Raw genomic sequence first — 25,101 nt, forward strand, 5'->3', positions numbered from 1 at the left:
CACACACACACACACACACACACATCTTTCTATGTTGCAGACTCCTCTAGGGCACAGATCTGACCTTGGCAATTGCCATACCCCTCACCTTGCATGGCATACGGCCTCTTAGAATTGAGGATGAGGCAGCAGCCCTAGAATAAGCATTTGTCCACTCCTCACCTACTTCCCAGAACGGAAAATTACCATAATATGGTGAAAGATGAGTTCAGCTTCTGGAATGGCAAAGCAAGTCATGCTTCTATGTGTTCTGTGAATCTAAAAGAAATGTCAAGATTTTAGTGAAAAAAGAGAAAACAATCACTTTGGAAAACACAATCATGACATTTTTATGTCATCCTTGGGAAAAGACAGCCTGCTGTTCCACTGCTGCACTGCCAGGCTGCTCCCATGAACTTGCCTAAGTGTGTCTTTGCTGTGCAGCTTTGCATCTCTTAGCATACATGTTTTATCTTCCCCTGTGTTTATTTGATTGGGGCCATGGCTGGTTGTCTTTTACTGGAAACCAGAATTATTTGAACAAGATAGACAAGTATTTTAAAAATTAACTATGTCAGTTTCTCAGAGGCTATTGTATTCCAGCAATTCCCCTCCCTCCTTTCCTTTCTTATTTCATCTTCTCCTCTCTCTATCTCTCTAGTCTGAGCTGTTCTACTAATGTCTTTACTCTCACTTGCTTTAGACATTCTAGGAAAAAACTGGACAGGAGCAAATGTTCCTGTTAGTGGAAACAGCAAATGCCTTAGATAATAGCGATAATTCAAGACCAAGGACAGTAGCATGATCGTGGTGGGGCTCAAGGTTACACCTAAGAGAGGTGGTTCCTATATCACAGGTGTTCCATAAAGCTGAAATCTACTTGAATATATGAGTAGAAGAGCTAATTAACACGAATTTCGTTCAAATTGGTGTGATCCTGCCAATGTGAATTTCATATTAGCTCTCTCAACTTTGTGTGGGTAACTCTTATTTTCCCTTTGGTATAGGTGACAGAAAAAAATGTTGATCCTGAAACAATGCTGTTGCCTTATCTGAGGAAGAAGCGTATCCTTTTCACTTTGAGTGTGTATGCATGTGCGTATTTGGATGACTCCAGTTTCCTCATTAAATGATATTTCAAACATGCCTTTATAGACACTGAGACATATTCCCTACTATCATGGTTTTATGTCCATCTTTGAGAAAGCCCTATCTTTTAGTTTTATAGGCAGTACACACATTTGGCTGTCAGAAGAACCAATTCTTTTCTAGTCTCTGTATAAAATGGAGAAACTAGCAATGGAAACTTTAAAAAGGACCTAATTAAGCATCCTTTAGAACTAACAGTCACAATATTTATATTCTGTCCTTAAGAACTAATTATTGTGCCCATTAGAAAAAGAGAGCACAGAAGTCACCTGAAATGAAAGTAAAAGATAAATGGAAAAACTAAACCTGAAAATGTTATCCTAGAAAAACTTTCCAAATAAAAGGCATGTAGGGAATGGATTTTTAGCATGAACTCCAGTAGGCTACCAGAGGGTAGCAGACACTACTGAATTATATGCAAAATTATGTTTCAATGGGGGTGTGTACATTTTTCCCCTGGAAATGGTAAAATTACCAAAAGAGTAAACAACTCCAAATCATCAGTAATTATTTTTCAGACACATGAATGTTTCTGAAATATGCTCATTAAATTCAGTCAAGATATTTAGACATAAAAACAATGAACGTTACTTCCTGATTATCCACAGTACCTATGTGTAATATTTAAAGTTTGGTTCACCATGAGTGACGGAAAACCCCACCTCATGGTAAACAGGATAGAAGGTAGAAGTTTTCTTTCTTTTTCACTGTGTTAGTTCAGATTCTTCAGGATTGTGGACACCAAAAATGGGATTAAATGTGCCAGGATTTTATTAGACGTGCCTGTGGGAAAGGAAGTAGGGAGGGAGTCAGAGCAGGCTTAGGGAGCCATTTGATCACCATGCAAGTCTGACCCTGGAGATAAGATTGAGTGAAAGGTCCCTAGACTGCTGGTTTGTGTAAGGCATATTCTTCAGAACCACTGGGATGGTTGACAAGGACTTCCTGTCTCTCCATAGCACTAAGCCATTGGTGAAGGGCAGTCCATGGGAGGCATGGCCTTAATGAAAACCGAAGTGATCACTATCAAAGTGCAGCAGCAGGATCTCTTGGTCAGTTACCCTCCATGTTGAAGGGAGGTCTGTGAGGTGTGTTTACATGGCTATCACACTCTCATAAGGAAAGCCCACAAGTAGGAGGATCAAGGCTGGTAAAGCAGTGTCACAGCGTTGTTGAGGAACCAAGCAGCACCTTCCTCAGCATGCAGCTTTCTCCCCACAGCAGAGATGACTAATGGAGGCCCAGCCCTCATATCTGAATTCCAGCAAACAGGAAGAAGTAATGAGCAAAGAAAGAAGTCCCTCTCTCCTTTTGAGGGCACTTTTCTCCTGGAAGTCGTACACAACACTTATAATTACATCCTATTAGCCAGCAATGTTATTGACTCCATCTAGCTGTAGAGGAGGCTGGGAAAGTATATTTTTTACTCTGGGAAGCCCTGTGTATGGCTAAAAATCAGGGTTTCTATTTCTAAGGAATAATAAGAGAACAGATATTAGGGAACAGATGGCAGTATCTGCCACTGAAAGGCAGAGAAATATACAAACATGGCTAACATGACACAAATATTCCAAGAATTATCTACAATTTAACATTTTGCTTTGTGTCATTAAAGACAGAGATAAGATTGAGAATAAATGTGCAATGTATTCATACCTTCAAATACTTAAGCCCTTCATACATAGACTCTTCTTTTTTCAGTTCCGCCCTATTTTTGGCAACCTGAGGTCCAATTGTTTTCAAAGGGAGGATACAAGATATACCATACACAAAAAATCAAGAATTTACAAGATTATATATTATAGCTGCTGTATTATAATAGTAAGACATACATACATCATGTGATGAATACGTATTGAACTTAACTGTACATTTAAGAGTCTTTGGTGTTGCTGTCTCCTACTGGCAGGGCTATTCTAGAAAGAGAATTATGTAACACATATGATCTTTAACTATGCCTCTTCCAGTCCGACTCACAGGAACCAAGTATGGCTGTGGAGGAGGAGGCTGTGGTGCATGTACAGTGATGATATCACGATATAACCCCATCACCAAGAGAATAAGGTACCGTGTAGCAAAGTCCAGATATGGTTGAATTTTTATAATTTTGAACTTTGTTATATTCCTTCATTTGGTAAATATGTATTGAGTACCTACCATGTGAAAAGAACTGGACACTAGGGGTGCAATGATGACCAAGAAAGACGTGGTCCCAGGAATATGAAAGTATTGGGAGAGAAATGTAGCATAAGTGAGGATAACATAGTCAAAGAATTCTCCATCAAAGCCAGGCACAGTGGCATGCATTTCTAGCTACTTGAGAGGCTGTCAGGAGTATTGCTTGAGTTTGTGTCCAGCCTGGGCAACATAGCAAAACCTTGTCTAAGAAAAACAAAAATCCCCTGTCAAAAGTTGAATGGCTGCCTGACTCCCTGTCTGGTGAGGAAAGGCTAGGCTGAAATTGCAGTGGAGAATAATGCTGTCATCACACTCATATATACTCTTCCAGTCCCTAATTTACCTCCTTGTTCCCATCTAGTGCATTCTCTATACAGCAGCCAGAGTGTTCTGCTTTAATTATCATCAGATCAAGTCATTCTCCTACATAAAAGCCACCAATGGCTTCCCATTATGTTTAACATCTGTTTATGTTTGGTATTTATCCTTCTTCAGGTTTGCCAGGTTTCTTGGCCAGGTTTCTGTGTGTTGATGTCTCTGGAAACTTCTCAAGCATTATCTCTTCAAATATTTACTCTGTGCCACATATTCTTCCCTCTGTTCTTCTGGGACTCCAATTACGCTTATGTTAGAACATTTTGCATCGTTTCACAGATCTCAATTGAAGCCTAAGGATCTGAGCACTGATGAGGTTTCAGGTATCTGCCTGTGTTCCACAACCAAACCACCTGCTATCTGAACTCGGAGACATTCCTCCCTACTTTACAGCCTAGCTGTCAGCTTTTTAGTTCACTGGGGATTTCTCTTTTCTTGCCTATCTCACCTTCCATGCTTTGGGAGATCTCTGGCAGCCATGCTACTCTGTCTATAGCCTCTAGAGAGTGGTGACTGCTCTATACTCTGTGAAGTCTGAGTATGTAGGGTTTTCTCTCAGGTATCCTGTCTTTCCCCCAGCCTTCTTTGTTTAAGGGCCAGTATGCCTGAAGAGCTTATTTTAGCTCTCCTTCCCTGCCTATTTTTGGGGAAGTACTCCCAGCACTCAGTGATCTCTGGTAGGGAAGAGATTGGAAATAATGCAGTCCAGCTTTGTATTTCCATCTGTTGTTATCAGCCCACATGAAACCATCCAAACTTTGTTGAAAGTTGGTCTGCTTTCTCCTTATTCCTGTTTAAGGCAGTTTCCTCTTCCTCCTTCAATTTCGGGAAGAGCATAATTGTAATTCAGGGATGAGAGCAGTTGTATCTTCTCTCTTATGAAGGGGTTGTCACATAACAGAGTTTAGCTCATTTATTAAGTTTTACTCATAAAGTTTCTCTATGTACTCAGCATCTGATGAGTTTTAAAAATATGTGGTTATGTTCCTCTTATGGTTTAGTTTGTTTTTTAGAGTGACAGTGACAGTCTCTTACAACTTTCTACATCTAAATTGAAAGCTCGCTTATCAGTAAACTCCATGCCTTTACTATCAAGCCTTTACCATTACCTACCTGGCCCCTGCCTGTCTCTCTAACCCTTAGTAACACTACTCCCCTTGCATTCACTGTGTTCCTGCCTCACCGGACTTTTTTTTTAATCCCTCTTTCTGTACTTAAACATCCCACACTTATTCTTGCCTCAGGGCCTAAGTGTGTGTTTTGTCCCACTGCCTTCCATGTCTGGCCCCTTCAAATCATTCAGATTTTATAAAGTTAAATTCTCAACCCTCCCTGATCACCTACTGAATAGCTGTGCTCCACCTCACCTTTACAACTCTCCATTGTGTTAGCCTGTATTAATGTATTCATAGCACTTCTCAACATTTCAGTTAATACATTTGTATGTGTGTATTGTCCATATACATATGTGCTACCTTCCTTCAACTAGAATATGCACTGTACAAGGGCAGAGGTTTTATCTATCTTGTTCACCAGTGAATTTTAGCATGTGGAACTCTGCCTGGCACATAGGAGGCACTCAATAAATATTTGCACTTATTTATAAATGAGTAATATCATTTGAATCTTTCTTTTGTGTATATACATATTAAAGCATACTGTACATACTGTTTAAAAGCTGTATATTTTGTTAATTTCTCCTTAATATTTTATCATAATAATAAATTCATTCATGGCTGTGTATGTTCCATCTTTTGGGCATACCAAAACCAACCTCCAAATACTGTTAACTTAGATTATTTTTAGTTTTTATTAGTATGAGTAATGCATCAATGAACACTCCTATAGATACGTTTATGTCTATGATTATTTCCTTATGATGTATCCGTACAGGTAGAATTGCAATGTGTAAAAGAGAGTGTGCATTTTAAAGGTTTGTTTTTGTCTTCCTGTGAAATGTCTCTCAGCAGTTCTTAGGGAGAACTCAGTTTCCATTCTCACAAGCAGTATGAGTCTCATTTTCCCAAACCATTGCTACTAATAGATGTTACAAATATTAAAAACGTTTATCATTTTTTGACAAAAATCGTGTTTCTCACTGCTTGAGTCTCCCTTGATTTTTAAGGTTGAATACTTGTTTCATGTGTTTATTGGACATTCATAGTTCTGTTTGGTGAATGAGAATACTTAGGAGTCATTGTGAGCTGGACATTTTCTAGCAGTGATCCTGTGGGATTGAGGAGTTCTGGATCCCACACCCTGTTTCTTCTTCTGAAGCATGGTATCACTTTTATTTTATTGCTCAACCAACCCCTGGTCCAGCATCTGCCTGGAAGATGGAATGAGCTCTAGGTGTGTGTGTTCCCAGACAGAATGAGGTCTGGAGGCTTGTTCTTGTGGTCTAAAAACAAGAAGCAGACAGGCTGGGAAAGAAAGGAGTTTATTTCTGCAACCAGGTACAGGGAGAAGGTCGAAATAACTCACCAGAACAATTCTAAGTTACTGGTTTTTTCCTAGTGCTTATATACATTCAGTGTACCTACAAACTGAAAGCCAAAGTGTTTCACTCTGTCTAATCTTTAACTAGGGCCTGGGGTCTAGACAATTACTTCAGAGCCTTGGAAGAATGACTTAGTCTAAAGTAGATCCTAGTACAAGGTGTACAAGGTGTACAAGATGTGTAAGAACGTCTCCATTAGTTTAACTGAACTCTTAAGTTCTGAGGAAACCCAGGCAGGGTGTTAATGGCCTTGTTTTTACATTCTGGCTTTTGTACTAAGGCACCAATTTCTCCAGTTCTTTAATGTTTACCTTCTACATTCAAGAGAGTGACAGTGAGGTGTTGGTGAAGGCTGACTGCTCTGGTTGCTAATGGAGACCTGGCCTGCCACAGTTGGGTGGTTACCTGTGACTAGAGAATGTCAACCCCTCATTGAACATTCTCGAGGAAAAACCATCAAAGTTTCGACAGTTTTTGACAAGTGAGACCCTGGAATTAGAATTAGGAGGCCTAATTTTAATCCTGCCTCTGACATTCTGACTGTGACCCTGAGTAAATCACTGATCCTCAGATTCCACTTGTATTAAAAAAATGGGCCTGAGCTAAGGACACAATGTTTGTGCAAAACCTGAGGACATTATACAAAAACCTGCCACAGTGGAGAAGCTCAGTGAATGTCTGGACCCTTTCCCACTGGATGTGAAGTAACTTGTAATTTGTGCTTTTCTTTTGCATTCTGAAGGCATCACCCAGCCAATGCCTGTCTGATTCCCATCTGTTCTCTGTATGGTGCTGCTGTCACCACAGTAGAAGGCATAGGAAGTACCCACACCAGAATTCATCCTGTTCAGGTGAGGATGTGCCTCTTCCTTATGGAGTTTCTGTGCCTTAGAAACCTCATGACATTGAGTCCCTGAAATTAAGAGAACGGAGCAGCTTGGCCTGCTGCTTGGCCACTCTAACAGATACAGCCTAACTGGGAATAAGAGCAAAGCCTGGTATATTGGGATATGTGAGTGTTCATGACTAACTTCTTTGAAAGATGCTTTTGGAAGCCCAGAAAAATTTTTCTTCTCTAAGAAAACCCTGACATTTGTGGGTTTGTTTTCTGTGTTCTAATTAGATGGGATCTATTTTCCAAGCTCATAAAGGAACAAAAGCCAGGTGTAGTGGCTCACACCTGTAATCCTAGCACTTTGGGAAGCCAAGGCAGGCAGATTGCTTGAGCCCAGGAGTTTGAGACCAGCTTAGACAACATGGTGAAACACATCTCTACAAAAAATACAAAATTTAGCTGGGCATGGTGGTGAGCACCTGCAATCCTAGCTACTCGAGGGTGCTGAGGTGAAAGAATCACTTGAGCCTGGGAGGTTGAGGCTGCAGTAAACCATGATTGTACCCTGTACTTCAGCCTGGGCGACCGAGTGAGACCCTGTCGAAAGAAAGAAAAGGAGAGAAAGAGAGAGAGAGGAGGGAAGGAGGAAGGGAAGAAAGAAAGGAAGAAAGGAGGGAGGGAGGGAAGGAGGGAGGGAAGGAGGGAAGGAAGGAAGGAAGGAAGGAAGGAAGGAAGGAAGGAAGGAAGGAAGGAGAAGAAGGGAGGGAGGGAGGGAGGGAGGAAGGAAGGAAGAAGGAAGGAAGGAAGGAAGGAAGGAAGGAAGGAAGGAAGGAAGGAAGGAAGGAAGGAGAGGGAGAGAGAAAGGAAAGAAGGAAGGAAGGAGAGGGAGGGAGGGAAGGAAAGAAGGAGGGAAGGGGAAGGGGAAGGAAAGAAGGAAGGAAGAAAAAGAAAAGAACCATGTGCATTGCGGGATATAATTTTATTGTGTTTTTTTTTTAATAAAGTGTAAATAACATGATCTTAAGGCTGAGTGAAAATCTCAGCTACTTTTTTTTATACTTAGAGCTTGTTTGGAAGGCAGATGATAGGAGCTGTCAATAAATTTTTTGGCTTTTCTCCTAAAGAAGCACCTTGTTTGAGTTTTAGCCTCAAGTGAAAAGGCATCTTCAGACACCTGACTCTTGATGTATATGTTGCCCATAAAAATGTCATTTCTAGGTCAGGTGCAGTGGCTCATGCCTGTAATCCCAGCACTTTGGGAGGCTGAGGTGGGCTGATCACGATGTCAAGAGATAGAGACCATCCTGAAAAACATGGTGAAATCCCATCTCTACCAAAATATAAAAATTAGTTGGGTATGGTGGTGTGCACCTGTAGTCCCAGCTACTCGGGAGGCTGAGGCAGGAGAATCGCTTGAACCTGGCAGACAGAGGTTGCAATGAGCCAAGATCATGCCACTGCACTCTAGCCTGGTGACAGAGCAAGACTCCATCTCAAAAAAAAAAAAATTGCCATTTATATTCATTTTTTATTGAAGTTAATGAAGATCTCATATGAGGAAAAGATAGGAACAACATAGAAAATTGCCTATTCAAATTTTCTAGATTTGAAGGAATCTTGGATTCTGTTTATTTGAAAGATCATTATCTAGAGGGAGAGAATTTTGCCTACATCATTATGAAAGATTAGCTAGAGGGAGAGAATTCTGCCTGGATGCCCATGTGAGACCTGGTCAAACACAAGCATATAACACCCTTTCATTTCCCAATTGACATAGAACTCCCACTGTTACAATGTTTCCCAAAGACAACTTCCAAAATCGACTTCAATCTTAGAAGTTAGACTCCAAAGCAAAAATGCTAGGGAGAGAGAAAGGTATATTTAAAAAAAAAGGATTTTATGTTTTATTTTTATTTTTACTTTTTGTTTCACTTCTCAACTTGAGTGTAATTTGATTTACTTCTCTGAAGGACTTCCTTTATCTCAGTAATTCACAGTCACAACTGCACATTGAAACCAACCATCTGGGAATCTTTAAAAGATGTATGCCTGTGCCGGGTTCCCAGAGACTCTGTCAGTTGGTTTGTGGTGCTGTGTGGAGCTTGAAATCTTAACACTCTCCGGGTGATTCTCAAGACTGACAACCACTTCCTTAAGTGAAGCTGGAAAGCAGATGAGGCCCAACCTAACAACAACCCAGCCCTGGGGTGGGAGGCACCTAGGATAAGAAGGGTTCTCAGGGGCCTCTGCTGCAGCATTAGCAGGCAGACGAACCACCTGGGGATGTTGCTGGAATGCAGGCTCTGATTCACTAGCCCTGGGATGGGGCCCAAGATTCTGCATTCCTAACCTTTCTGTGCTTCCAGGAGAGGATCGCCAAGTGTCACGGCACGCAGTGTGGCTTCTGCACACCTGGGATGGTGATGTCCATCTACACCCTGCTCAGGAACCACCCAGAGCCCACTCTGGATCAATTAACTGATGCCCTTGGTGGTAGGTTATATGTGCATGCTTTTTGTTTTTACTTTTTATTTTTATTTTGAGAAAGAGTCTCACTCTTGCCCAGGCTGGAGTACAGTGGTGCAATCTTGGCTCACTGCAACCTCCACCTCCAGGGTTCAAGGGATTCTCGTGCCTCAGCCTCCCGCGTGCTTTTATTTTTAAACGATGACGATGATAATGATAACAACAGCTAATACTGGATACCATTCATGTGACAGACACTACATTAAATACTATTTGAAGATTACCTCATTTAATCTTCACAAAATTTTATAAGATAGTATTATTATTTTCCTCTTTTCATTAATGGAGAAACTGAGGTTTGGGGAGAGTGATTTGCTCAAAGTTATACCCCCAATAAGTGGAAGAATCAGTTTGTTCAAATCAGGATTCAAACCAGACCCACACATTGCATTTGGCTGGTATATTTCTGAAGTATCTTTTGCTTGTTTTCATAATCATTGAAAAGCCAGTTATTCATCAGTCCTTGGGAAGAGTCCTGTTATCTCCACATGCTGCTCCCTTACCACTCTCCCTACTGGGTGGGTGCTTTCAGGACCATATTCAGCATCAGAGGGCTGCTGATGGATACACATGAAGTCAGAGACTGAGAACTTATGGTGATACTTGATACTTATTGCAAAGAACGGTCTCTATCCACTCTAGAGTGATTTTGTCAAGTTCAAGAGCTCAGTGTGTATGTGGCAGGGGGATATCCACATCAACAAGATTCTAAACAAGTTTTTTAAATGATACCCTCTCAAGTCCTATTTCTGGTGAAATTCTCCATGGCTCTGTTTGTCTTTGTCTCAGGCCTCCTGAAGACCTCACTTCTCTGCTGGAGAACATGAGCCTAAAGCTCATATGTACACTTACTCTGCAAAAATGTTCCAGGGAAAATCAGAACAAATGGACATAGGAGAAACATTGCTCATAAACTGTCTTCTGCCTGATTTCCTTTAGGTCTTATCATGAATTTGATTTCATGGCTGTATATGATGTAAATAAGTGACAAGGGGTTCTCAGATTTCAGGGTACGTAGATCATACATGGGAATTTGTGGGAAATAAAGATTCCTGGGACCCACCCCTAGAGAGTTTGACTCAGCAATATTGTTTTTTAAATAAGACTTCAGATTTGGGGGTGGAGGAGGAACATAGGACCATACTGTGAGAGAAATGCTGGCCTAATGATTTATTGTAAATAAATACACCTGATGCTTTCACAGTTTAATAACTACCTTAGCTGCTGTATAATAACTTTGATCTTTCTATCAGCTGAAGCTTAGAGTGCTCTTTTTTTTTTTTTTCAATAAATTGGTAACTGTCACAGTAAGTGTTAAGAATGAGGGTTTTTTTCTTTAGAAAAAGAAGTAAAGCTTGCCATTTGCAACAACATGAATGAAACTGGAGGACATTATGCTGAGTGAAATAAACCAGGCACAGAAGAACAAATGCTACATGATCCCTTATGCAAGGAATCTAAAGTAGTCAGACTCATAGAAGCAGAGAATAGAATGGTGATTACCAGGGCCTGGGGAAGGAGAAAACAAAGAGGTATTGGTCAAAGGTAAAAAGTTTTAGTTATGCAAAATGAATGAGTCCTAGAGATACTGTACAGCATAATGCTTATAGTTAACAACACTGTATTGTATACTCAAACATTTGCTAAAAGGGCAGATGTTGTAGTAACCACAAAATAAATGAACAAATAAATAAATGGTGGGAGGGAACTTAGAGGTAATAGATATGTTTATAGCATTGACTGTGGTGATGGTTTCATGGGTGTAAGACTTATCTCCAAATTTACCAAGTTGTGCAGTTTCTTGTGTGTCAATAACAGCTCAATAAAATGGATTTTGTTGTTTTAAAGAAAAATTAGGCTGGCTGGGCATAGTGGCTCACACCTGTAATCCCTGCATTTTGGGAGGCCAAGGTGCAGGAATTTGATCACCTGAGGTCAGGAATTTGAGACCAGCCTGGCTGACATGGTGAAACCCCATCTCTACTAAAAATACAAAAATTAGCCTGGCCTGGTGGTGTGTGCCTGTAGTCCCAGCTACTCGGGAGTCTGAGGCAGGAAAATCGCTTGAACTCAGGAGGTAGAAGTTGCAGTGAGCCGAGATTGAACCACTGTACCTGCAGCCTGGGCGACAGAGTGAAACCCTGTCTCAAAATAAATAAATAAGTAAATAAATAAATAATTTTTTTAAAAAATGAGGCTTAGCTCTTGAATGTGACTGTAAAGCAAGTTTTTGGCTTGAAATCATTGTGTTGTTCAAGCACCTATCACAAGCAGAAGGCATTAACAACTTTATAGGAGAAAGCACAAATGCCTGAGTTGTTAAAATCTGCCTCAAGATTCTTAATTAAATATCCCAAGTTGCTGATGAAAAGATCTGACTTTGTAGATTAGGTGGACTAAAATGTCAAACAGAGCTTTCCTCTATGATAGGGTCTTTACTTCCGTCACACTCTTGGTAGACAGTGCCTTTATCTGGGTCACTTGGTTAACAGAGCTGGATTTTTCTCCTTCAGGTAACCTGTGCCGTTGCACTGGATACAGGCCCATAATTGATGCATGCAAGACTTTCTGTAAAGTAAGTGGAAAGGACCACATGTTTGAGTATGCTTTCCCCAATGAAACAGAATGGTAGGGGTTGTCAGTGGTTAGGGGGACAGCCATCTTACTAATACCTGGCGACTTCTTATCTCAAGGTTTCTAGCTGCTGTTTGTTATTTGATCTTGACCAGGACACTTACCCTCATTCATTGAGCTTGCCTTGGTAGTCACATAATGAACACCCGAGCATTTTGACATTGGCTGTGTGTCATTGCTTCCAAGAGGTCTTTCCTGACCTCTTTGCTTGGGTCAGATGCCCTGCCCTGGTGTTCCTATAGGCCTCTGCGAACATGGAATGGGCATCTGCATGTCCCATCACAGCTTTGGTCACAGTGTGGTACAACTGATCATTTGCTATCCCATCTCATCACCAGACTGTGGGCTGCTTCACACCAGAGGCTGTATGTCTCCGAGTCCAATCACCATATCGTCATTGAGTATTGCTGGTCAATGACTATATGGTGCAATAAATACTCAATATTTGTTGAATGAATAAATGAACAAACAAGGTTGTGATGAAGGGTATAAGATTGCCCTTTGGATGTTAAACTATGAAATTAGTATGTCATAGACAAGAACAGAGATGACAGTAATAATACTTGTTAATATTTATTAATATTTAAAATACTAAAAATATTAACTAATCATTATTAATATTTTATTAATATTTAATTCTATGTGCCAGGCTTAGTTATAAGGTATTTATGTGTTTTAACTTATTTCATAATCACTGCTATTCAAAATTTCCTATTAGCTTTGGTTTTTCATTAAAATTAGTTTGGATATGTTTAAGTACAAATGGCTCTCTTTCACGGCATCTAACAATATTGATTCAGCGTTATGTTTCAACTGGTACTCACCTGCTTTATTTACTACTTAGTAGAATCAGCAATAAATTCCTAGTGATTTGTTTTTTGTCCACTAGACTTCAGGTTGCTGTCAAAGTAAAGAAAATGGGATTTGCTGTTTGGATCAAGGAATCAATGAATTGCCAGAATTTGAGGAAGGAAGTGAGGTCAGTGAAATGCAGAGCTTTTACAAGGCTTTCTCAGGACATGAGCATGAGCCAACATACTCTTAGGATAAATAAATGGCTACCCAAGTTGAGTACTTTGAGGTGTGTCAACATGTGCTCTCTCTCATTCTCATTCCATCTCTCTAAAAAAAAAATTCTGTCATAGCAATTTTGTCCTCATTCCAGATATTATTCCCATTTAAATACAGTTATCTACAGGAAGGAAAACACATTGGTTCCTTAGTGTCTCTTAATTTTTAAAAGCATTTTTCAAGTTATTTTCCAAGGGCCAGAAGTAAAGTGGAGACGTCATGGAAATGAAAGTACAGGTAGAGCGAGTAGAGACAGGAGCGGTTCAGGGAGCTGTTCTTATTTCAGCTGTGTGTGCTGCTGCCACCTCCTCTTCTGCTGTCCCCAGACTCCAAAGAGAATGTGCAGGGAGTTGAGTCCTCCAGAGGCACATTGGCATCAGCACTGAGTTGCTGATGACCAGGTTTGTGTCAGAGCCCTTGCTTTGGAGCTCAGGGATTATGGCTGGCCACTAGACTTTTTTGTCGGTTTGCTGTATCTGACCATGTGTCTATCTTTTGCCTTATTCCACAAAGGATTTTAAAGTTGCTTGATAACAATAACTTCTGATATGTTCTCTTCTTAAGACAAGTCCAAAACTCTTCACAGAAGAGGAGTTTCTGCCATTGGATCCAACCCAGGAACTGATATTTCCTCCTGAGCTAATGGTAAGTAAAGCAATGTTGAGTTCATCCTGGAAGAATTCATGGTGAAATATCAGGAAGGGTATTTGCTTATGGATTCTCTCAAAAGCTGATTGGCAAATAGGTAAGGCCTCTCTGTCATCCTTATCTCAAGGCCTAAAAAGTATGGACTGAGAAAGAAGAGGAGGAATGAGATGGGGTCACCATGAGGGGACAGCTGAACTGACTGTAAGAAGCAGCAGACAGCATCTACAAAATCATGAAATCAGTGTGTGGGTTCACACACTGTGTAGACATGTTTCCTACTTCCACTTTTGCTGAAGTTTATTCCTCCATGGAATGATTTAACAAGATTCAGCATGTTACTATATTTGCAAACATTAAAATGAAGTTCTCTGAGACATAAGAACACTAAAGGGAGATAGACTGAGCAGCTCCCTGGAGTAAAGAACTGTTGTGCTTTTATTCTGAACTCTGATTCCTTGTAAAGCTCTACTTTTAGGTCACTTTGTACTTTATTTTTTAGTGATGTGTATTTTCTCTTTCTGTTTCTACAATGCTAATGATTGAGTGGAAACAGGTGGAAATGGCACCAATTGCTTTTTCAATAGATAATGGCTGAGAAACAGCCCCAAAGGACCAGGATGTTCGGCGGTGAGAGAATGGCATGGTTTTCCCCCGTGACCCTGAAGGAACTGCTGGAATTGAAATTCAAGTATCCCCAGGCCCCTGTTGTTATGGGAAACACCTCCGTGGGTATGTAGAACCCCAGGGACTTCTTATAGGGAAATTGAGGAAAAGAGCTTAGGGTGGGGCCGGAGGGGGCAGGGAAACTTCATATACATGTGTTCTCAGGAAAAGCAGTCTGAAATAGCATTTTAAATCTTTTGGGCTAGACTTCCTGAGCTTGCTCAAGAGACTTTCTAACTAGTATTAAGTAAATCCTTCTCGCCTGTCATCGGAGTAGTGTGCAGAGTTGCACCCAAGGGGCTTGCTCCATAGCAAACCAGCAGCAGCAGTTCCAGTGACAGCTGTCTTGTCTTTCCATTTGGGGATTGACCTGGGCCTCAAATTTGAAATTGCTCTTTCTTTCCTCTCTCAGGGTGTCTCAATAGGTATAACACGTTTTACTTAAACAGCAGTTACAGTGTCTTCCTGTTGTATCCAGTGTTTGCTCAGGTTGAGGAGCCCTTAGAGTCTTCCCAGAGAGAATTCTGAGCATACCATATGGCCCAAGTTTCAAGGTTGACAATTCCAGGGTCTTCCAAGTTTAATGAAAATCTATCCAGCCATTCTCTCTGTATGTGATTTGGCAATAAACAGATGAATACAAATTTTTATATATTTAAAGGTATTAGTTTAATAATAATTTCAAATTTAAAAGGCAGTTAATGCCTTTATTCTAGTCTTATTATTATTTTTTTATCCTTTAGGGCCTGAAGTGAAATTTAAAGGTGTCTTTCACCCAGTTATAATTTCTCCTGATAGAATTGAAGAACTGAGTGTTGTAATCCATGCGTCTAATGGTGAGTTCTTAAGTCCCTATTTTCTTAGTTAATATGCATTAATCAATTTACCTTGCCCAGCAGACAAGCAGGAAAAGAATGATTCCTAGTTATAATACACACAGAAATTCTCTTCTTATAAGAATCATGTATTTGTTTATCACATAAATGTCTTCTTTTGGAAGTGTCAGTTCATATCCTTTGCCCATTTTTTATGGGGTTGTTTTTCTCTTATAAATTTGTTTAAGTTCCTTTTAGATTCTGGATATTAGACCTTTGTCAATGGGTCTAATTGCAAAATTTTGAAATTGAAAAATTGCAAAATTTTTCTCCCATTCTGCAGATTGCCTGTTCACTCTGATGCTACTTTCTTTTGCTATACAGAAACTCTTTACTTTAATTAGATCTCAATTATCAATTTTGGTTTTTGTTGCAATTGCTTTTGATGTTTTAGTCATGAAGTCTTTGCCCATGCCTATGTCCTGAATGGTATTGCCTAGGTTTTCTTCTAGGGTTTTTATGGTTTTGGGTCTTACGCTTAAGTCTTTAATCCATCTTGAGTTACTTTTTGTATAACTTGTAACACAGGGGTTCCGTTTCAGTTTTCTGCATATTGCTAGCCAGTTTTCCAGCACCATTTATTAAATAGAGAATCCTTTCGCCATTGCTTGTTTTTGTCAGGTTTGTCAAAGATCAGTTGGTTGTAGATATGTGGTTTTATTTCTGAGGTCTCAGTTCTGTTCCATTGGTCCATATATCTGTTTTAGTACCAGTACCATGCTGTTTTGGTTACTGCAGTCTTGTAGTATAGTTTGAAGTCAGGTAGCATGATGCCTCCTGCTTTGTTCTTTTTGTTTAGGATTGTCTTGGCTACATGGGATCTTTTTGGTTCCATATGAAATTTAAAGCAGTCTTTTCTAATGCTGTGAAGAAAGTCAATGGTAGCTTGATGGGGATAGCATTGAATCTATAAATTACTTTGGACAGTATGGCCATTTTCACGATATTGATTCTTCCTATTCATGAGCATGGAATGTTTTTCTATTTGTTTGTGTCCTCTCTTATTTCCTTGATCAGTGGTTTGTAGTTTTCCTTGGAAAGGTCCTTCACATCCTTGTGAGTTGTATTCCCAGGTATTTTATTCTTTTTATAACAATTTCGAATGGGAGTTCATTCATGATTTGGCTCTCTGTTTGTCTATTGTTGGTGTGTAGGAATGCTTGTGATTTTTGTACATTGATTTTGTATTGTGAGACTTTGCTGAAGTTGCTTATCAGCTCAATTAGTGTTTGGGCTGAGTTGATGGTGTTTTCTAAATATACAATCAGGTCATCTGCAAATAGAGACAATTTGATGACTTCCTCTATTCCTAATTGAATACCCTTTATTTCTTTTCCTTGCCTAATTGCCCTGACCAGAGCTTCCAATACAATGTTGAATAGGAGTGGTGAGAGAGGACATCCTTGTCTTGTGCCAGTTTTCAAAGGGAATCCTTCCAGCTTTTGCCCATTCAGTATGATATTGGCTGTGGGTTTGTCATAAATAGCTCTTATTATTTTGAGATATGTTCCATCAATACCTAGTTTATTGAAAGTTCTTAACATGAAGAGATGTTGAATTTTATCAAAGGCCTTTTCCACATCTACTGAAATAATCATGTGGTTTTTGTCACTGGTTCTGTTTATGTGAGAGATTATACTTATCAATTTGCATATGTTGAACCAGCCTTGCATCCCTGGGATGAAGCTGACTTGATTATGGTGGATAAGCTTTTTGATGTGGTGCTCATCATCAATGATCATTAGAGAAATGCAAATGAAAACCACAATGAGATACCATCTCATGCCAGTCAGAATGGTGATTATTAAAAAGTCAGGAAACAATAAATGCTAGCAAGGCTGTGGAGAAATAGGAACACTTTTACAGTGTTGATGGGAGTTTAAATTAGTTCAACCATTGTGAAAGACAGTGTGGCAATTCCTCAAGAATCTAGAACCAGAAATACCATTTGACCTGGCAATCCCATTACTGGGTATGTACCCAAAGAATTGTAAATCATTCTATTATAAAGACACATGCACACATATGTTTATTGCAGCACTGTTCACAATAGCAAAGACTGGGAACCAACCCACATGTCCATCAATGATAGACTAGAAAAGAAAATGTGGCACATATACACCATGGACTACTATGCAGCCATAAAAAAGAATGAGATCACCTCCCTTGCAGGGGCATGGATGAAACTGGAAGCCATCTTTCTCAGCAAAGCAGTACAGGCACAGAAAACAAAATACCACATGTTCTTACTCATAAGTGGGAGCTGAACAATGAGAACACATGGACACAGAGAGGGAACAACACACACCGAGGCCTGTGAGTGGGTAGGGGGCAAGGGAAGGGACAGCATTATGACAAATACCTAATGCATGTGGTGCTTAAATCTAGATGATGGGTTGATAGGTGCAGCAAACCACCATGGCACATGTGTACCTATGTAACAAACCTGCACATTCTGCACATGTATCCTAGAACTTAAAGTAAAATTTAAAAATAAATAAATAAAATGGGAACAGAAAGCATTAAAAAAGCAGAAATGATAACATTCTGGAGGAAGGCTCAGGGAAGAATTCTTAATCTGAATACTAATTGTCTGAATAGTTCAATTTTTACTGAAGAACTTCCTCTGTCTGCATTATCAGAGAAATATAACAACTTTTTAATGAAGGTTACAGTGCTAAGTGCTGGACATAAGATAAAGATGAACATAACACAGTCTTTGCTCTTTAAAACCCCAGTAGCAAGTTTATGTATTAAACAGCTTACAGACTGGTTTTTCCATTCCTGTGGAGGAAATTGATTTAATGGCAATGATGAGAAACAATATTAATGTGGGTTTGGAGTACAGCCTTTGAAATCTAACTCTTGACGATGGCATATATTAGCTGTCAGATCTTAGGCAAATTACTTAAATAACTCTCAGTTTCTTCATCTGTGAAATGGGGCTATTAATATCTCATAGGTCTGTCCACATTTAAGGAGATTATCTAAAGCATTCAACATAATACTTGATAGAGAGTGAGTGTTCAATGAATCCAGCCTTCATTACCTCCATCAACACCACTTCCATTACTACTGCCACCACCACCATTACCCCCACCTTCACTACCACCACCACACCACCCCCTTACTGCTATCCCTACCACCACCCCATCACCACCACCTTCATTACCACCATTGCCTTCATCACCACCACCATCACTGCCTGTTACCACCATCACAAATAAGCAGGGCAGCATGTATCCAGTACAAAGATTCTATGTCTATAGCTTTGGTCTAATGGTCATTTTCAGGTCAGCGGTGATCACACTGCATTATTCACAAATGACTTCATTTCAGGACTCACCCTTGGTGCTGGTCTCAGCCTAGCCCAGGTGAAGGACATTTTGGCTGATGTGGTCCAGAAGCTTCCAGAAGAGAAGACACAGATGTACCAAGCTCTCATGAAGCATTTGAGAACTCTAGCTGGGTCCCAGATCAGAAACATGGCTGTATGTATCTGATGACAGTAAACTCTGGTATGCATCCCTTGGGTGACTCTCTCTAATGAATCATGACATTTTCATTCTCTTGGAACAGCCAAAAAAATAGTTATCCAAAGCCTTGCTTAATCCTTATTTCAGCACTTGTGTTTTTATGATTACATAACTGAAATGAAAATAACTCATTATTTTAAAAAGTCTTTAGGGGGACACATCATTAGCAGGCATCCAGATTCAGATCTGAATCCCCTCCTGGCTGTGGGTAACTGTACCCTCAACTTGCTATCAAAAGGTAAGTGGCAGCCCCTACTTGGGGATTATTCAGCTGTTTTTCTACCTCCTTTTCTCTCTGAGGAGGTAGGAAGTCCAGTCCTGAAAATGACTTTTCCCTATAATATCAATAATTTTCTCTGCTTTTCTGAATACTGGAAGGTTTGTGAGTCTTGTCTTAATATCACAGGTGTTCTTCCCCTGTGTCTTTCTAGGTTTTTGTTGTTGTTGTTGTTTTGTTTTTTTTTTCTCATACTGGTCATCCTACCGTGCACATGTTTGTGATGGTTAATGTCTAGATATGATCTGATTATTGCTGAGAAATACATACTATTGAAAACTATTGGCCCCTTTGTTGAAGACATTCTCTAGGTAGTACAGGAGTGTTATGGCACCCACATTGTGCTTTGGGCTCATATTTAATTTATCATTGATGGAAACATACAAGTCTTTTTCAGGTGAACAATGATTGGGCCTCATTCTACATTTATTTATTTATTTGATTTTTGTTATTGAAACTAAGTCCACAACACTTAATTTATTGCTTCTTCCAATTTGTTTGAAAATTATTAGGAAGTTCTAATTGGTCCTCTATAAATTTGTGGGTTTTAATTTTTTGTTAAAAAATATGGTCTAGCTTTCTATCATATCATTTCACTAGCATCGTGAAATACTTACTCTTCATGTCATTTAAACCACAAAACTATCTTTTTTCTTTTCTTTTTTTAAATGGAATCTCTCTGTCACCCAGTCTGGAGTGCAGTGGCACGATCTCAGCTCAATACAACCTCCACCTCCTGGGTTCAAGCAATTCTCCAGCCTCAGCCTCCTGAGTAGCTGACAGTACAGGCACATGCCACCACTCTCAGCTAATTTTTGTATTTTTAGTAGAGATGATGTTTCACCATGTTGACCAAGCTGGTCTCGAACTCCTGACCTCAGGTGATCTACCCGCCTCTGCCTCCCAAAGTGTTGGAATTACAGGCATGAGCCACGGCGTTAGGCTGCAAAACTATCTTAAAGAGGAAGATTTGCATTCAAAGTTTTCAATTTAAGTAACATCCCCTTAAAAACTCATACTATGAGAAACAGGTTTTGTGATGTGAATATAGACATCAAAAGCTCTTTAGCTTTCATCTCCAACTCATATTTTGTTATAGTTTTAAACTGTTCCTCTTCCTGATATATTGATTAAAGAACTAAGGTTCTTTAGGTACTGGAACAAGATATAAAAAAGTAAAATAACACCTCACTAGTATACAAATTTATTAAAGATAATTTCTTATTCATGACTGTCCCTAGTAGGGTTCCTGGTTACAAATAATAAATATTTGTTGGCTGACTTGATCGGAATATCAAAAGAGATACTAGTATTTACTCCCTTCTTGTAAAGCTTTAAGTGAATTGCGCTGTCAAGAGGAGGACTGCTAAGATTCCATTCTACCTGAAACTCTGGGCTACTCTGCTAGATGTTCCTATCTATTTATTTATTCTAAATTTTGTTTTAGTTGGAGTCTACTCTGTAATCCAGGCTGAAGTGCAGTGGTGTGATCTCGACTCACTGCAACCTCTGCCTCCAGGTTGAAGTGATTTTCTTGCCTCAGCTTCCTGAGTAGCTGGGACTACAGGCATGTACCACCATGCCCAGCTAATTTTTTTTGTATTTTTAGTAGAGACGGGGCTTCACCATGTTGGCCAGGCTGGTCTCAAACCCCCAACCTCAAATGATCCACCTGCCTTGGCCTCCCAAAATGCTAGGATTACAGATGTGAGCCACTGCACCCGGTCGATGTTTTGATCAATAAGAAAGTAAAGAAAATAAAAAGAGATGGGGCGTAGACTAGAAGAAACATTGCAAGATGCTTTATAGGGTAAAAGATTTGCTAAGCGTAGGAAGAGCACCTCTTTCTCTTAACAACCAGTTTCCTCAGGTGTTTGGTCAAATTATTTCCCAAGATTTGGAAGTTTATTTAATAGACCAAACAGATTCCAGGGAAAGTATCATTTCTTTCCACAGAAGGAAAACGACAGATTCCTTTAAGCGAGCATTTCCTCAGCAAGTGCCCTAATGCAGATATTAAGCCTCAAGAAATCTTGATCTCAGTGAACATCCCCTACTCAAGGAAGGTGAGAACATCCAACTGTCAATTTCCCAGCTCCACCTGTGATGCTATGGCTTGTTTATTCCAGCATATGGTGGAATAAGAAAAAGGGTTAAGTGTTTATGGGGGACATAAAGGCTCAACTTCAGGAACTGGTGTGAGTTCCTGAAGACTTGTGAATAGTTTTAAAATTAAATTTAAAATAGTTTTAATATTTTAAGACTTGTGAATAGTTGCCTTTTCCTTGTATTCCACATACCCCTATCACTCCTCAGATCAGGAGATCTTTATCTCTGCCATTCTTGCTCTCTCTCCCCCTACCCCAAGCTCTAAGGTTACTTTCTAACAAGTTTTTGTCCCATAAGGCTTTCTCCCTAAATATGACATGAATAGTATACCTCTACCTGTATCTTCGGGTTTGAAAAAAGCCTAAAAATATGTTTGCAATAGAACTTAGCCTTTGCATGAGACAGAGTCAGTTTTGAATCCTGGTTTCAAGACCTGAACTAATTACTGAATCCTCCGCGCATTGAATTCCTCTCTGTAAAATGGGAATAATCAAGCCTGCCTCAGAGGATATATAGTTTGCTAGGGCTACCATAACAAAGAAACACATGCTGGGTGGCCTCAACAACAGAGATTGACTTTTTATTGGAGATGCTAGGGGCTACACGTCTGATATCAAGGTGACACTCAACATACACAGACTGGCCAGTGTGTAGATCATGCTCAACCCACACAGACTGTCTGGAGCATAGGTGATGCTCAGTGTTTCTACATGTGCCACTTAACTGTTTCTTTCAGTGGGAATTTGTGTCAGCCTTCCGACAAGCCCAGCGGCAAGAGAATGCACTAGCAATAGTCAATTCGGGAATGAGAGTCTTTTTTGGAGAAGAGGATGGCATTATAAGGGAATTATCCATCTCATATGGAGGCATTGGTCCAACCACCATCTGTGCCAAGAATTCCTGCCAGAAAGTCATTGGAAGGTAAGGCATTGTCCTTAGATTCCAAGTATTAGAGCAGCCCTTTTTGTGGTGAGATGTGATTACAAGAAGAAAAATGCTCCATACCTTTTTTATTTAATGGCTGGGAATTCCAATAAGATTTTGTTATTATTTCCATATATCTGAAGTGAGAATTATATATTCTGTCTGTGTATATGTATGTAAGAGTGGAAGAGAGAGAGAGAGAGAGAGAGAGAGAGAGAGAGCGCTTCCCCCGTGCAAATTTGCATTCTTTATTTTGGGAGAATAATTTGCCATGATGAAAAACCAAGTATGAGAGTTTGTTCTATAATAAGTTGTTACAAGCACTTGCTTACCTGATTTCCTATATCTATAGGTGATACTAATAGCTAATATTTCTTGAGCATTACTTGGTATCAGCTGCCATAACAAAGCATAAGGATTAAAAGCATGAGCTTAAAACTTGAGAAACCCAGACTGCCTGGCCCAAATCTCAGTTCAGCCTCTGTTAACTCCTCCATCATCTCAGTCAGCTTACTTAATTATATTGCTACTTTGGTTCCCTATATGTCAAAGACGGTTGATCATATGTACCTCATAGGGCAGTTGAGAGGATTAAATGAGTGAATACATAATAAAAGCAGAACTTGGCATGCAGTAAATGTCCTAGTGATATGAGGTCAGTTACTCCTGGACTATGAATTTTATATGAGTTGTCATTTATTTCTCTAGATCACTCTGTGAGTTAGGTTCTACTAATATTCCCCTTTTACAGATGAGGACATGGCAGGACCTAGGCTAAACACCTTGAGAGGGCCAGTTTAAACTCAGGCTGCCTGACTCCAGAGCTTGTACTCTTATTTCCTGTGTAAAACTGGCTATTTGCCTTACATGTTAGATGAAGATATGGAATAATAAACCCTGTTAGGCTAGGAGTCTTCTCTTTGGACTTTCTAGGCACTGGAATGAAGAAATGCTGGATACAGCTTGCAGGCTTGTTCTGGATGAAGTCTCTCTTCCGGGCTCGGCTCCAGGTGGGAAGGTGGAGTTCAAGAGGACCCTCATCATCAGCTTCCTCTTCAAATTCTACCTGGAAGTGTCACAGATTTTGAAAAAAATGGTAAACAGAACGGGTTACACATTAACTTCCCTGGTACTGGGAACTATGATGACACCCAAAGTAGGGGCAATGACTCCCTACCAAATGGCTGTAGAATAAAAAAGACAATCCATGTTTGAAACACATGCACTTGCCGGGCGTTGCTCAGCCCGTGTGTGGATGGGTATGAGTTTGGGGAAGAATTGCAAGTAGAGCCGAGAGTTGGGAAAGTTTGTATTTAAAGCCACTCAATTATTTTGTTTCTGACCTGCAGTTTTTCTAGATCATGTTCAGAAAACTTGCTAATGATTTGAATAAGGAATAAGTTTTCCCTCCATAGGGCATTTTTTCCTCTTGAGATATTACCCTCACCTTGAGGTTTACTTCATGTGTTTGTTTGGTGTTCTTTCCCAGATTCAGCTTCATTTCTCTAGCCCATAAGGTGACGATGGCAGCCACCACACAAGATGATTGTGAAATGTGTCATTGTAGGTCCCTAGTGCTTCAGAGGAAATCCATAGTAGTATGCATAATAATAGGAGCAATAATCCATGCATTATTTTGCCAGGTCTCTCTTAGGGCAAACAGTTAGTGCTACAAGATTGTTGGCTGGGGAGGATACAACTAAAAAAAAAAAAAATCTCTGAATAAATCTGTTAGGCCCCAAGGAAACTTGAACCTTATTGGCCTCACAAACCCCATGCTATAACCAGCTGACCAAACTAGACTAGAAGCCAAGAACAGTCTTCCTGCGGTATAGAAATTAGTGCGGTCACTTTAAATAGGAGACACAAAGTCCTCTCTTATCCTTGTTTTTGAGGGTATCTTCTCATTGTAGGTGGGAACAGCCAGGAACCAGAAAGGTAGTATCACATTTTTAAGAATGAAAACTTGAAATTACACATAAGTGTCATATTGTCACCAGGTAACCAATTATAGACTCCTCCCATTAATAATAAACTAACACAATTTCTGGGTGACTCAACTGATATAATTTAAAACTTTTGCTTTTAGTCTTATACCCCTCCTCTCATTAAAAATAATAGCATTTATTGGTTTTAATTTTTTTTTTTTTGTGACAGAGTCTCACTCTGTCACCCAAATTAGAGTACAGTGGTGTGATATCATAGCTCATGGCAGCCTCAACTTCCTGGGCTCAAGCAATCCTCTCATTGGATTGCTTGACCTCTCAGGTCAGCCTCCTGAGTAGCTGTGACCATAGGCATGCGCCACCATGCCTGACTAATTTCTTTTATTTTTGTGCAGACACAGGGTCTTACTATGTTGCCCAAGCTGGTCTTGAACTCCTGGACTCAAGCAATCCTCCTGCCTTGGCCTCTCAAAATTCTGGGATTACAGACATGAGCCATGGCACCTAGCTCGTTTTATTTTCTATTAAAATTATTTAAATTAGAAAAAAATAACCACCAGGTGTATTGTTGAAAGCCTTTTCCCCCATCTGGCTGTAGGCTGTACAATGTTCTCAATCTTGTGTAAAGAACTAAATGACTCACTTCCCTCAGTCCCAAGGAATGTTCTTGTTTTGGAACAGAATCCTTCCCACTGTGGGGCAGCAGCAGGGAGGCAGCCTGTGTCCCCCTTTCTACATAGCTGGCAGGCAACATGGAACAGTTTTACGCTTATTTGCAATGGTGAACTTTGACTCTGTTGTTTTCCTGGCTTAAGAATTTTCTTCCTTTCCATTTTACTTACTTATCTTCTGTCTTCCTGTTGGATCAGTTTATAA

General features: G+C 39.9%; 1 protein-coding gene across 1 annotated transcript in view; it reads left to right on the forward strand.

Moving 5' to 3' along the window:
* The window catches only part of LOC108315708 (aldehyde oxidase), an 86,836-nt gene that overhangs the window by 6,373 nt on the left and 55,362 nt on the right, over positions 1–25,101 (forward strand). The window contains exons 2-15 of the mRNA XM_037744540.1: positions 987–1,044; positions 3,096–3,192; positions 6,924–7,032; positions 9,383–9,509; positions 12,056–12,117; positions 13,066–13,155; positions 13,812–13,892; positions 14,480–14,624; positions 15,302–15,394; positions 18,773–18,924; positions 19,114–19,207; positions 21,203–21,312; positions 22,092–22,276; positions 23,213–23,375. Coding sequence (XP_037600468.1) covers positions 987–1,044; positions 3,096–3,192; positions 6,924–7,032; positions 9,383–9,509; positions 12,056–12,117; positions 13,066–13,155; positions 13,812–13,892; positions 14,480–14,624; positions 15,302–15,394; positions 18,773–18,924; positions 19,114–19,207; positions 21,203–21,312; positions 22,092–22,276; positions 23,213–23,375 — 1,566 coding nt within the window. The remainder of the gene's footprint in view (positions 1–986; positions 1,045–3,095; positions 3,193–6,923; positions 7,033–9,382; positions 9,510–12,055; positions 12,118–13,065; positions 13,156–13,811; positions 13,893–14,479; positions 14,625–15,301; positions 15,395–18,772; positions 18,925–19,113; positions 19,208–21,202; positions 21,313–22,091; positions 22,277–23,212; positions 23,376–25,101) is intronic.

This window comes from Cebus imitator, unplaced genomic scaffold (assembly GCF_001604975.1).
Source record: "Cebus imitator isolate Cc_AM_T3 unplaced genomic scaffold, Cebus_imitator-1.0 Scaffold178, whole genome shotgun sequence".
In the NCBI taxonomy this organism is placed as follows: domain Eukaryota; kingdom Metazoa; phylum Chordata; class Mammalia; order Primates; family Cebidae; genus Cebus; species Cebus imitator.